Raw genomic sequence first — 15,103 nt, 5'->3', positions numbered from 1 at the left:
AAAATGAAAGATCAAAACGAGGGCAAACAAGCTATTAATGTCATTAAGACTGATGAAACAAAAACATACTTAAAAGGTGTTCTATGCAATTAAGTTGATTTTCTTGTGGGCTTTAAAGACTATTTGCAACAAGTAGCTTTTTTTCAACGAACATTCAATTATTTTCAATTTCTCTCAACTTTTTCTCCATTACTACTACAGATACATGACTGACATTCAGGGCTGTTTGCAGGTGAAATTGTTGCACAGAGAACCTTTACACAGATGAACAAATTTCTGTGAAACATGTTGGTGTTGTTCTGTTTGTTGCTGTTGTTTTGTTTGTTAATTTCTAACCAGTTTTTGTTGAACAGTGCCAATGCAGAACGCTTCATTTCATCAATGATTAACAACATCGAAGATCAACATTAATTTGTAACCCTCAGCTTTGCTCCAAAAAACAACGGCACTAAAATCACATATGGTCAACAACATCATTTTCAGAAGTAGACCAGTGGACTATAAAATGACCATCTGTGAAATGACCTCTAAGCCTTTACATTTACTGCATGAGAATATTCAGAAGAAAAGGAAAAAATGCTTAAAGGGTTAGGATTCGTGCTTTTGCTGAGTTTGTTTTTCCATGAAGTTGCAGAGCTTTGAAGGAGAGTATTCTTATGAGGGGATTAAGCCAAGGTCAGTGGTGCTTAGAGCTCCCTGGCCGTCAGCAGCAGCAGTAGCAGCTGTGCCCTGTCCTGTCCTCTCGTTTGAAGATGTCTGTGCTGAGGTTCCACATGCTCCCTTTGTATTCTCACAGGGTCACGGTCACCATAGGTGGGTCATTCACACCATTACACTATCAACTATTCACACTACAGTATCACATCGTAACAAAGTAACTAGGAACAAAATAAGGGGGGAAAAGGGAACCAACCATGTAATTGAAGTAATTCTCTATGATTTGAAGCTAGAATTTTGTAGTTTGTAGATGGTAGTTTGCATAGTTGTATAGTCTAATGCATTAACACACACACTATTAATACACAGAGGAAGCAGAGGTGTATCTTTTGTTTGTGTGTGCTACTGTATGTGAGGGATTTTCTGCTCGTGTTCTACATTCACGCGTGGATGCAGGTGTTGGGTGTCTTCTCTTATCTCTCTCTCACAGACCCATTTTTGCTCACAGCACATCAGAGGATGCTGCACTCGATGTTTCCTGGCCTGAAAAGCATGCCCCACCTTGGCCCCCCTCCATCCAGGTAACCTAGGCTCCGTGACAGACAGACAGACATGGAGGATTCTACAGGCCGACTCCTGGAGACACTGAAGTTCCAACGACTTATGTTCCAGAGGTGTTTATCACTACCCTACAGTTACTTAGGTGTTCTCTTTCTGAGATGTGCTCTCTGTACTCAAGCCCTAAATGCAGCTAAAATATAGCATTGAGGTTACTCTTTTTAAATGGGGTTTTGTTCATCTTTTGTATAGGCAGCCATCTAGGTCCATTGATATAGCGACTACAAATACTTGCTGCTAGATGTCACATTGCATCGCTCCTGGGATAAAGAATAAAGAGAACTAACTAGTCAAGTGTCATCTTTGTTTTCATGCATTGTGCATCGGGGACGATACGCAGGCTCCATGTCAAAGCTTTAATCCAATAAAGACTCTAATGCTTTCTCTTTGCAGCATGTCATTTAATAATGCTCGCCTTTTGCTGTGAGCGTGGTCATAGTATCCTTGCTCATCACAAGGGGAATTAAGAGCGATTAAAGGCTGGGGTTGAAAGCAGCCCTTCTGAACTGAAGCCTTCTACTCATCATCATCCCATGTGGGGCCTGGTTATAGCCCTCCACATTACAACCAGCCCCTGCTTACCAATCAACTCTACCAGTCCGCTCTATTAGATACTGGCAGTCCAGTGTTCCACAAGAATACACAACACACAAAGAATAATATGAACGATTTAGTCAGAACAACTGTTTGGAATAGAATAACATTGAATGATAACATTTGTATTCAAGTGCATTAACGTTCTCAGCTACTGTACATTATGCACAGTGCTGACTGTCAATACTCAGTGCGAAATATGTGGATATTGTTGAATGCTGTAAAAATGTTACTGAAAATAAATAGCCTTCCTTCCTGCTGTGCAGTGATTTACAATATTTAAAGTGTACAGAGCAGCAATATTAAATAGCCCCAGCACACCCATAGCTGGACCCCTGAGCCTGTTGGCTTCTCTGGCACAACCACCAGAGCTCCTGCTAACAGGCCTGATGGATGTCTCTCACTGCTGCACTGCCCGGACGCTTAACTCACTGGGCTTCTCCACATCCACGTTCAATCTTCATTCACACTGTGTGTTTTGTTGAAGAGTGATTCTATTTGTTTTATTGGGATGTGGTTAAACAGAGTGCCATTGATTACATTATGAGACACAAATGGGTGTTTTCCTTCAGACAGGGACAAGTAATGCTCAGGGAAATATTTCATTCTTCAAGCAAACATTTCCATTAGTGTGTAATCACAGTGCCAATCTTTTGACAGTGTGATATACTGCCCTGATGTCAATGGCTTGGTAATCAACCATCTTAATAGCTGGGTTTTTGTAGATGGTAGCTACAGTTAGCACACAGCGCCGCACTGATCACTGAGATGACATCCCTATTGTGCGTCTGAGTCTCACAGAGGAAATCACAGTGTCAACAAAGCAACGCAGACTCAATTTCATGCAATTAACTGTTGGGTTAAAGATAACTGCTTGCTCTTCAATCGTTAATGGACATCTAAGCCAAAGTCAGGGCAAAGTCGGAGCTGATTGCTGGCCACATTAATTTCCCCAGTTATGTGCAACCTTCCCGCCACCTTTATTCCTTCACAAAAGGTACACCTTTGTAGATTAAGTATTCATCCTACAAGGCCAATATGTACACTTCTGTTCAATTTAGGAATCAGAACCGTAGTCCAAACCACCCAAAATAACACTGTAGTTTGTTCACTCCATAGACTAAATTCAGTTTTATTGTAAAGCAAAAAAAACAAGCAAACAAAAAAAATGGTCTTACCTTCCGCTGCTTTCTGGATAACTGTATGGCAGTAGAGAAGACAGAGAATCATTAGTATTGGTGACTGAAGAATACTGAACATCTATAAATGAAGAAAGATCAGCACCAAACAGTTAATGCTAATCTCCTGGGCCTAATTACAACACATACAGTAGGCCTCTCTAATTACAACACATACAGTAGGCCTCTCTAATTACAACACATACAGTAGGCCTTTCTAATTACAACACATACAGTAGGCCTCTCTAATTACAACACATACAGTAGGCCTTTCTAATTACAACACATACAGTAGGCCTCTCTAATTACAACACATACAGTAGGCCTCTCTAATTACAACACATACAGTAGGCCTCTCCAGACCTTTCTAATCTATACAATATCACTTCTATACTGAACTAAAATATAAACGCAACATGCAACAATTTCAAAGATTTTACAGAGTTACAGTTCATATAAGGAAATCAGTCAATTGAAATAAATTCATTGGGCACTAATCTATGGATTTCACATGACTGGGCAGGGGTGCAGCCAAGAGTGGGCCTTGAAGGGCATAGGCCCACCCACTGGGGAGACAGGCCCGGCCAATCAGAATTTGTTTTTCTCAACAAAGGGCTTTATTACAGACAGAAATACTCCTCAGTCCCCCCCAGATGATCCCGCAGGTAAAGAAGCCGGATGTGGAGGTCCTGGGCTGGCGTGGTTACACGTGGACTGCGGTTGTGAGGCTGGTTGGACGTACTGCCAAATTCTCTAAAACAACATTGGAGGCAGTTTATGGTATAGAAATTAACATTCAATTATCTGGCAACAGCTCTGGTGGACATTCCTTCAGTCAGCATGCCAATTGCACGCTCCCTCCAAACTTGAGACATCTGTGGCATTGTGTTGTGTGACAAAACTGCACATTTTAATGTGGCCCCAGCACAAGGTGCATCTGTGTAATGATCATGCTGTTTAATCAGCTTTTTGATATTGATATGCCAGACCTGTCAGGTGGATGGATTATCTTGGCAAAGGAGAAATGCTAACTAACAAGGATGTAAACAAATTTGTGCACAACATTTGAGAGAAATAAGCTTATTGTGCGTATGAAAAATGTCAAGGATTTTTCATTTCAGCTCATGAAACATGCAACCAACACTTTATATGTTGCATTTATATTTTTGTTCAGTGTAGTAACGATACTCAAAAACACATTTAGTAGGCAATAGGCATCTCTTTGAAATAGCATCTCTTTGAAATACTAGAATCTGCTGTTTTAACTGATATTTGCTGTAATGAAGGATGACATTGATGTACTAAAACAGATTTATCAGAGGATCACGCATAGCTCATTATCCCCAAATGGAGGTTCTATTGGATATCTATGCCTTGAATGAGGCACATTTACATGAGACAATCTACATTGTGAAAACAGGACATGGTCTTCTAGGTTTGTTGTGATATGATATGATATGATTCACTCAAGCCTATAAATACCATAACATAACATACAATATATAATTACATGATTACAAGCGCAGACGACAAATGACAAGCCAACAGAGATAAAGATGCACTGGCACTGACACACAATGGAATGGGCAGCCCGCCATTGACATGCATACGCGCACGCACACACGACAAAGGTATCTGCATAATTGCATATAATGAAATGTTACAGGAAAGTGAACGTTGAGATGATCACTGCTACCAATAAAAAGGTCCAAACATAAATGGAGGTAATGATGAAATAAACTATCCCCAATAGGCAGGAGAGGGGACACCTAATAAAGTCTCTCAACGGTCCAACGGTTAAAATTCCACATTACTTTCATCACCATTCACCTCTGGTAATTTATTAGTAATACCTCTGAAGTAGTGGCCACAGAGATCCAAGACCACATCAGCTCACTTCCCCTCTGATCTACAAACGGCATAACACAGCCTCACACAGACCTAGTGTGTAATGAAGCATGAAAAGCCCTAGACTGCCAAGTAATAAGTGTCTGCGGGGCGGATGTCAGATTTGAGGGAGGGAAGGTGGGAGCCAAGGCAGTGCTTTGCCTTGGTGCTGGGTGACTCACAGTTCCACTTCTTCGTTGGCGACGACGATGCCATCGTGATGAGTGGAAAGAGGCTGAGAGGAAAGCGTTGTGTCAAGATCTTGGGGCTTAAAGGAATCTATGCTGCTTACCAAACATTAGGAACACTTCCTAATATTGCCCTCAGAAAAGCCTCAATTCGTCGGGGCATAGACTCTACAAAGTGTTCCACAGGGATGCTGGCCCATGTTGAATCCAATGCTTGACACAGTTTTGTCAAGTTGCCCTTTGGGTGGTGGACCATTCTTGATACACACGGAAAACTGTTGAGGGTGAAAAACCCAGCAGCGTTGCAGTTCTTGCACCTGGCTCCTACTACCATATCCCGTTCAATGGCACTTCAATCTTTTGTCTTGCCCATTCACCCTCTGAATGGCACACATACACAATCCATGTCTCAGTTGTCTCAAGGCTTAAAAATCCTTCTTTAACCTGACCCCTCCCCTTCATCTACACTGATTGAAGTGGATTTAACAAGTGACATCAATAGGGGATCATTGCTTTCGCCTGGATTCACCTGGTCAGTGTATGTCAATGAAAGAGCAGGTGTTCTTAATGTTTTGTACACTCAGTGTATGAATGCGTATATAATAATAATAATAATAAGTCATTTAGCAGACGCTTTTATCCAAAGCGACTTACAGTCATGTGTGCATACATTTTTACGTATGGGTGGTCGAACCCACTACCCTGGCGTTACAAGCGCCATGCTCTACCAATTGAGCTACAGAGGACCACAAAATGGGTGTTAGAAGTCCTATGATCTATCCTGGAATATGGCCTGCAATGACAGTGGAAAAAGGTCGCCAAAACATTCCATCCCGATACTGTTGCAATGTAGCCCACCTACTCTTCTGGATAAATCATTTTAACCGTTTCAGGTTGAGTTTTTGTTAAACCGTTATAGCCTAACAATGTATTCATCGTGTCAAGGAACGCTGATTTCCAGTAATTCGGTGCTGCTGCTGCTGCTCGTGCTCCACCGAAACAAAAATGGTTTATTAACGGAACACAACCTCGAACTCTCTCACCTGGGATATAGACGTACCCGCGCTCGTGGTCTGGCAGCTCGCTCATTTACTGTTTTAAAAACCAGGGGATTGGATTGAATGAGAATTTGAAATGTATTCTGAGATAAATACATTTTTCACTACAGCTTGAGGAAGATAAATTCAATTTCCCCAAATTGTGATTGATAAAAATTGAATAATGTGGCTTTGTGAAATCTCACTTGAAAGGAAGAAGAAAATATTCAGAGAAAATACAGTCCATATACACTGTCCCCCAAACAGACAACCTCTCTGTGAGGGAGCATATTACAGAGCAAGGCCAACTGTCACTATAAATCATGAAAGACTACACAGGGTCAGATACAGGTGAGGTTAACTGATGTCTCAGGATAATGACTGATCTGCCCAACATTATGGTAACATTTTATACTGACCAAAACAGCTATTATTGATGAGACTAAACTATAGAATTACAGGATGACAAGTGACTGATGTTCAGTGTAACCTTTCAAGTTCCTGAAACTCCCCTTTCATCAGCCCAGAGCTTAACTTTCATACAGCCAGAAAATAGATATGACAAACTGACACATAATTCAGTTACAAGGTTTGTGATAAATAACCTGCACTGAATGTGGCCCAACTAATGTTTACAGTGTTCTGAAAAAAACAAATCCATAAATAGCTAAGAGAATGATTAAGTCCTGAGCAAATTAAAGCCCTATGACTCAGCTATATAATATATTCTAGGGCTAGAATCCAGATTCCTTAAAGGAGTACAGGGCTTCTGTGTTCCAAGCTCTCATACAATGAGACAGAGGCATTTCACCTGCTTTTTATGTGTAATCCAACTGATCTGTACAGCTCGTGTGCTGCATCAAGTCAGATATTAAGTCTGATATTTTGGATAACCAAGATATTATTACAAGATCGTTTGCAAATTACATTTTGATTTGGGGATAAATAAAAACTAGAAGAAAGTGAGGCCCTCATGGTTTAACATCTAATGTTTACAGACAATAAAGTGAAGCTTTGAGTGGCAGCATACAGAAAAGGTGGTAGATGAAAATAACATTGCACTGGAGGAAGAAAAACAGAGCATGATGACAGTAGGCAGTCATATGCAATAAAATAGTCATATGCTTCAGTTTTGATTGGAAAAAAGAGAGAGAAATAGAAGTGAGATATGAATATTCAGGTAATAGTGAGAGTTGGCAGTATAGGTTAAGCAGATGAGTATGGCAGCAGAAGGAAAATAGGTGAGGTACACTGAGTAAATGGAAAAGATAGGCACACTGAGTACATGGAAAAGATAGGCACACTGAGTACATGGAAAAGATAGGCACACTGAGTACATGGAAAAGATAGGCACACTGAGTACATGGAAAAGGCACACTGAGTAAATGGAAAAGATAGGCACACTGAGTACATGGAAAAGATAGGCACACTGTGTACATGGAAAAGATAGGCACACTGAGTACATGGAAAAGATAGGCACACTGAGTACATGGAAAAGATAGGCACACTGAATACATGGAAAAGATAGGCACACTGAATAAATGGAAAAGGCACACTGAGTACATGGAAAAGATAGGCACACTGAATACATGGAAAAGATAGGCACACTGAGTACATGGAAAAGATAGGCACACTGAATAAATGGAAAAGGCACACTGAGTAAATGGAAAAGATAGGCACACTGAGTACATGGAAAAGATAGGCACACTGAATAAATGGAAAAGATAGGCACACTGAATAAATGGAAAAGGCACACTGAATAAATGGAAAAGATAGGCACACTGAATAAATGGAAAAGGCACACTGAATAAATGGAAAAGGCACACTGAGTAAATGGAAAAGATAGGCACACTGAGTACATGGAAAAGGCACACTGAATACATGGAAAAGATAGGCACACTGAATAAATGGAAAAGGCACACTGAGTAAATGGAAAAGATAGGCACACTGAATAAATGGAAAAGGCACACTGAATACATGGAAAAGATAGGCACACTGAATAAATGGAAAAGGCACACTGAGTAAATGGAAAAGATAGGCACACTGAATAAATGGAAAAGATAGGCACACTGAGTACATGGAAAAGATAGGCACACTGAGTACATGGAAAAGATAGGCACACTGAATAAATGGAAAAGATAGGCACACTGAGTACATGGAAAAGATAGGCACACTGAGTACATGGAAAAGATTGGCACACTGAATAAATGGAAAAGGCACACTGAGTAAATGGAAAAGATAGGCACACTGAGTACATGGAAAAGATAGGCACACTGAGTACATGGAAAAGATAGGCACACTGAATACATGGAAAAGATAGGCACACTGAATAAATGGAAAAGGCACACTGAGTAAATGGAAAAGATAGGCACACTGAGTACATGGAAAAGATAGGCACACTGAGTACATGGAAAAGATAGGCACACTGAATAAATGGAAAAGGCACACTGAATAAATGGAAAAGGCACACTGAGTAAATGGAAAAGATAGGCACACTGAGTACATGGAAAAGGCACACTGAATACATGGAAAAGATAGGCACACTGAATAAATGGAAAAGGCACACTGAGTAAATGGAAAAGATAGGCACACTGAATAAATGGAAAAGGCACACTGAATACATGGAAAAGATAGGCACACTGAATAAATGGAAAAGGCACACTGAGTAAATGGAAAAGATAGGCACACTGAGTACATGGAAAAGATAGGCACACTGAGTACATGGAAAAGATAGGCACACTGAATAAATGGAAAAGATAGGCACACTGAGTACATGGAAAAGATAGGCACACTGAGTACATGGAAAAGATAGGCACACTGAATAAATGGAAAAGATAGGCACACTGAGTACATGGAAAAGATAGGCACACTGAGTACATGGAAAAGATAGGCACACTGAATAAATGGAAAAGGCACACTGAGTAAATGGAAAGGATAGGCACACTGAGTACATGGAAAAGATAGGCACACTGAATACATGGAAAAGATAGGCACACTGAGTACATGGAAAAGATAGGCACACTGAGTACATGGAAAAGATAGGCACACTGAGTACATGGAAAAGATAGGCACACTGAGTACATGGAAAAGATAGGCACACTGAGTACATGGAAAAGATAGGCACACTGAGTACATGGAAAAGATAGGCACACTGAATACATGGAAAAGATAGGCACACTGAATAAATGGAAAAGGCACACTGAGTAAATGGAAAAGATAGGCACACTGAGTACATGGAAAAGATAGGCACACTGAGTACATGGAAAAGATAGGCACACTGAGTACATGGAAAAGATAGGCACACTGAGTAAATGGAAAAGGCACACTGAGTAAATGGAAAAGATAGGCACACTGAGTACATGGAAAAGATAGGCAAACTGAGTAAATGGAAAAGGCACACTGAGTAAATGGAAAAGATAGGCACACTGAGTAAATGGAAAAGGCACACTGTGTACATGGAAAAGATAGGCACACTGAGTACATGGAAAAGATAGGCACACTGAGTACATGGAAAAGATAGGCACACTGAGTAAATGGAAAAGGCACACTGTGTACATGGAAAAGATAGGCACACTGAGTACATGGAAAAGATAGGCACACTGAGTACATGGAAAAGATAGGCATACTGAGTACATGGAAAAGATAGGCACACTGAGTACATGGAAAAGATAGGCACACTGAGTAAATGGAAAAGATGCGATAGATTGTGATCAAAATGAATACACCCAACAGACACAAACAAGCTAATGTTGAAGAAATCATAGAAGAGGGCCGATGATCATTTCATCTTAATTTTGCCTTGCAACTTGGAACAATAGTAAAGACTAGGGCTGGGAATTGCCAGGGACCTCACGATACGATATTATCACGATACTTAGGTGCCGATAGGATACGAATTGCGATTCTCATGATTCCATATGTATTGAGATGCGATACTGCGGTTTTATTGCGATTTGATGTTCCAAACATATTGCTCACATTATGTCTGCTGCAGAGAGACAAGAGAGAGCATGATAAAAATAGTTTAGATCAGTCAGGTACACTATATACAAAAGTATGTGGACACCCCTTCAAATTAGTGGATTCGGCTATTTCAGCCACACCCGTTGCTGACAGGTGTATAAAATCGAGCACACCGCCATGCAATCTCCATAGACAAACATTGGCAATAGAATGGCCTTACTGAAGAGCTCAGTGACTTTCAACGTGGCACCGTCATAGGATGCCACCTTTCCAACAAGTCAGTTCTTCAAATTTCTGCCCTGTTAGAGCTGCCCCGGTCAACTGTAAGTGCTGTTATTGTGAAGTGGAAACGTCTAGGAGCAACAACGGCTCAGCCGCGAAGTGGTAGGCCACACAAGCTCACAGAACGGGATTGCCGAGTGCTTATGCTCTTAACGAGTAAAAATCGTCTGTCCTCGGTTGCAACACTCACTACAGAGTTCCAAACTGACTCTGGAAGCAACGTCAGCACAATAACTGTTCGTCGGGAGCTTCATGAAATGGGTTTCCATGGCCGAGCAGTCACACACAAGCCAAGCGTCGGCTGGAGTGGTGTAAAGCTCTCCGCCATTGCTCTCTGGAGCAGTGGAAACGTGTTCTCTGGAGTGATGAATCACGCTTCACCATCTGGTAGTCCGACGGACGAATCTGGGTTTGGCGGATGCCAGGAGAACGCTACCTGCCATAGTGCCAACTGTAAAGTTTAGTGGAGGAGGAATAATGGTCTGGGGCTGTTTTTCATGGTTCAGGCCCCTTAGTTCCAGTGAAGGGAAATCTTAAAGCTACAGCATACAATGACATTCTAGACAATTCTGTGCTTCCAGCTTTGTGGCAACAGTTAGGGGAAGGCTCTTTCCTGTTTCAGCATGACAATGCCCCCGTGCACAAAGCGAGGTCCATACAGAAATGGTTTGTCAAGATCTGTGTGGAAGAACTTGACTGGCCTGCACAGAGTCCTGACCTCAATCCCATCGAACAACTTTGGGATTAATTGGAATGCCGACTGCGAGGCAGGCCTAATCGCCCAAATTCAGTGCCCAACCTCACTAATGCTCTTGTGGCTGAATGGAAGCAAGTCCCCACAGCAATGTTCCAACATCTAGTGGAAAGCCTTCCCAGAAGAGTGGAGGCTGTTATAGCAGCAAAGCGGGGACCAACTCCATATTAATGACCATGATTTTGGAATGAGATGTTCGACGAGCAGGTGTCCACATACTTTTGGTCATGTAGTGTATATAAAAGTGCTGAAAACATGTTGGCTCACTATTTTAAAAGAAGATGGAGAAGAACAAGCTATAGGATGAAAAATACCCAAGTTTTGGTGCAGGAACAGCCGACTAGCGCTAGCTAACGCTACCTACAGCAACAATAATAATAATAAAAAATATCGATATAATATCGTCCAAAATAATATCGTGATATGTATAGATTTTTTCCCCCTATCACTAGTAAAGGCCATGCTGGAGCCAATTTAACCTTAACAAGCTATTTCTCTGTCACTGCAAAACTCATTATGGCTACAAATCAAGAACATTTCAGAGAGTTGGAGGGCAACTACAAGAGGCAAATTTAGGGTTCAAGCTAGGCCAACAGCATGTCAGACATGTTATTTATTTCTTAACATTTAAAAAGAGGAAGGGCCAATAAAGTTAACACAAACGAGGGAGAAAGGTTTAAGAGCAGTCGTTTGATTGGACGGGTGTCTCACGTCACCTACTGGAGACAACATGTGTTCCAATCTGTGACACTTGATGAGTTCAACCACATTGGAACATGTTTTGATTTGGTTAGACTCTGATCAGTGCTACATGGCACACAAATATTCATAAAACTCACCTGGTCTGAGGGGTCTGTGTATAACAACAACAAATTCCCATTGTTGGTTTTAAAAGCAGCCCTGCCATGCTACAATAAACTACTTGGAAAAATGTCATACAGGTTCATTTTCTGCAGGCAGACAAAGCCAGAATCTAATACTGAATGATCTTGAGGAAATAGGTTGCAAAAACAACGCCCAATGTGTAGACACAGATCTAGTATTCAATTCAAAGTGACTTTTGAGACACATCGAATACATCTTTCATTGAATGAGATAAATGCTATACACGTACCCATTTACGTGTTTGAGCTTGGAAAGCTTCTCTAGAGAGCTTGCTTTTTTCTCAACCAAATATCTAAGGACAAGATGGCGAGTGCCAGACAAGACATGGGTTTAAGGTGCTGTCAGAACTCAGGCTATTTTAAAAGAAATGATATAAACATCTGGTGTGAGGACAATGCTCTAAAATAATGGTGCCCCGTGTGAGGACAGGTCCCTACATATGACTAAACTGCAACATTGAAGCAACAATAGAGCACCCCAGGAAAAGTAACTGCTGCTTCAGCAATAACTAATGGGGATACTGATAAAACACTAAATACAATTCCAAATCCCTTGAAGTGGAGTGATTGTTTTATTTGTTTTCTATCTTATTAGCCTCATAATTATGTATTCTATTGATGTTTCCTCTAGTCAATACTAAGACTGTTCTACTGTACAGATTCAATGAATAAGACTGCAGTGCCAATGATTGTCTGTGGCAGGAAACCTCTAGAACAGCAACAGTTTGTGCATACAACATCCCTGAAAAACCCAGGTCTCTACTCATGACATAAATAATACTACTCAAGAGTTTCCTACATAGCCTCCATGCCAGGAGCTCAAAAAAGGTTTTGATTGGCTCTGCCTGCAGAAGAGCAAGGTCAGCAGTGCATCAGAAAGGATAGGAAGCAAGAATGAGTTGATTTGAATGGGTGCAGAGCAGGCCTACAGATTCCCCATGTCTTTGCATCAGAGTACATGAGTGCATTCCCATTCCCTGGATTGGCTGGAAAATGATGTGTGTGTCAGAGGGAGACGTACATATGGCAGACTGATTTATGGCCCTGGCCTACTTCCCCGCTCTAGTGAGGAGCGCTGTAATTGATTCTGACGCTCCTCTTGGCTCTGGGGGTAAAAGGTATTCCAGATTCACCTGAGAGAGTTGACAAAGCCAAGGAGGCCTTGTACTGACCACGTGGTCATGTTTCTTCTTAACAGATGCGTTATCTTGGAATGGTCAAATCAAATCAAAATCAAGCTATTTATATACCTGATTTCAGACATGAATGCAACGCAATGCACTTTGCAGGAAAAAAAACATTAAAAAACAATGAAATTAAAAACAGAACTATTTAATATAACAAACACAAGAGGATAAAAAACTAAAGAATAACAATAAAAACTTGGACTAATAAAGCACCCTAAGGAAAAGCAAAGCTACAAAAGGTGTGTTTAACTGAACAAATATATAAACGCAACATGTAAAGTGTTGGTCCCATGTTTCATGAGCTGAAATAAAAGATCCCAGAAACGTTCCATACGCACAAAAAGGTGTGGCATATCAAGAAGCTGATTAAACAGCATGATCATTAAACAGGTGCACCTTGTGCTGGGAACATTAAAAGGCCACTATAAAATGTGCAGTTGTGTCACACAACACAATGTCACAGATGTTTTGAAGGAGCATGCAATTGGCATGCTGACTGTAGGAATGTCCACCAGAGCTGTTGCCAAATAATTGAATGCTAATTTATCTACAATAAGCTGCCTTCAACGTCGTTTTAGAAAATGTGGCAGTTCGTCCAACCGGCCTCACAACCGCAAACCACGAGTAACCACGCCAGCCCAAGACCTCCACATCCGGCTTCTTCACCTGCGGGATTGTCTGAGAGGGGGTGGGGGTGCTGAGGAGTATTTCTGTCTGTAATAAAGCCCTTGTGTGGGGGAAAACTAATTCTGATTGGCTGGGCCTGGCTCCCCAGTGGGTGGGCATATGCCCTCCAAGGCCCACCCATGGCTACACCCCTGTCCAGTCATGTGAAATCCATAGATTAGGGCCTCATTTGATGTTGACTGATTTCCTTACAGTACCAGTCAAAAGTTTGGATACAGCTACTCATTCCAGGGTTCTTCTTAATTTTTACTACACTTTTTTGGTTACTACATGATTCCATATGTGTTATTTCATAGTTTTGATGTCTTCACTATTATTCTACAATGTTGAAAATAGTCAAAATAAAGAAAAACTATTGAATGAGTAGGTGTGTCCAAACCTTTGACTGGTACTGTATATGAACTGTAACTCAGTAAAATCTTTGAAATGGTTACACTGGCAGGCTATTCCAGAGGCAGAGGGCATAGTAACTAAAGGCTGCCTCTCCATGCCTCTTGGTCCTAGGTTTGGGGATCATTAAAAGGACAGTGCCAGAGGACCTGAATCTAAAATTCTAAAACTCACAGGCAGCCAGTGCAGAGACTTTAAAACCGGTGTAATGTGTGCTCTCCATCTGGTCTTAGTCAGTACCCGTGCTGCAGCGTTCTGTATGTTTTGCAGTTGACTAATGGCTTGGGTAGACCAGACAGGAGAACATTACAGTAGTCAAGCCTGCTTGTAATAAAAGCATGGATGAGTCTCTCTGTATCAGCCAGAGATAGAAATGGACGCACCTTGGCAATGTTCCTCAGATGGTAAAAAACTATTTTGGTCACATTCTAATGTGTGACTCGATATTGAGTTCAGAATCTAAAATGACACCTAGGTTTTTACCTGGTGTTTTATCTTTATTGCTTGTGAATTAAAATGTGCAGCCAGATTCTCTCTCTGTGCTTTGGCTCCAATAATAAGTACCCCGGTGATATAGAAATTAAAATATATACAGGTTAAAAGTAATGACTAAATGTTCCACCCTTAAATATAGTTGTGAAATGTTCTTGTTTTAAGTATGATTAGTACTTTCTTAGTAGTGACTAATTATTTCACTCCGAAACTGTGTGAGAAGTGTTAGAATCTACTACCTGGTAATGTGTGAGTGTAGGACCAGTAAAGATTATGACATTGTGTTACTATTTAGCAATGTGAGT

General features: G+C 41.0%; 1 protein-coding gene across 2 annotated transcripts in view; it reads right to left on the bottom strand.

The window, feature by feature from the left end:
• LOC121578931 (neurexin-2-beta-like) overlaps window positions 1-15,103 on the bottom strand; it is a 314,921-nt gene that overhangs the window by 230,366 nt on the left and 69,452 nt on the right. For both annotated transcript variants that reach the window (XM_045224458.1, XM_045224459.1), the window contains exon 3: window positions 3,048-3,068. In XM_045224458.1, the coding sequence (XP_045080393.1) occupies window positions 3,048-3,068 (21 nt within the window). The remainder of the gene's footprint in view (window positions 1-3,047; window positions 3,069-15,103) is intronic.

Source organism: Coregonus clupeaformis, chromosome 13 (genome assembly GCF_020615455.1).
Source record: "Coregonus clupeaformis isolate EN_2021a chromosome 13, ASM2061545v1, whole genome shotgun sequence".
Taxonomy (NCBI): domain Eukaryota; kingdom Metazoa; phylum Chordata; class Actinopteri; order Salmoniformes; family Salmonidae; genus Coregonus; species Coregonus clupeaformis.
This window is presented reverse-complemented; position numbering and strand designations above follow the sequence as displayed.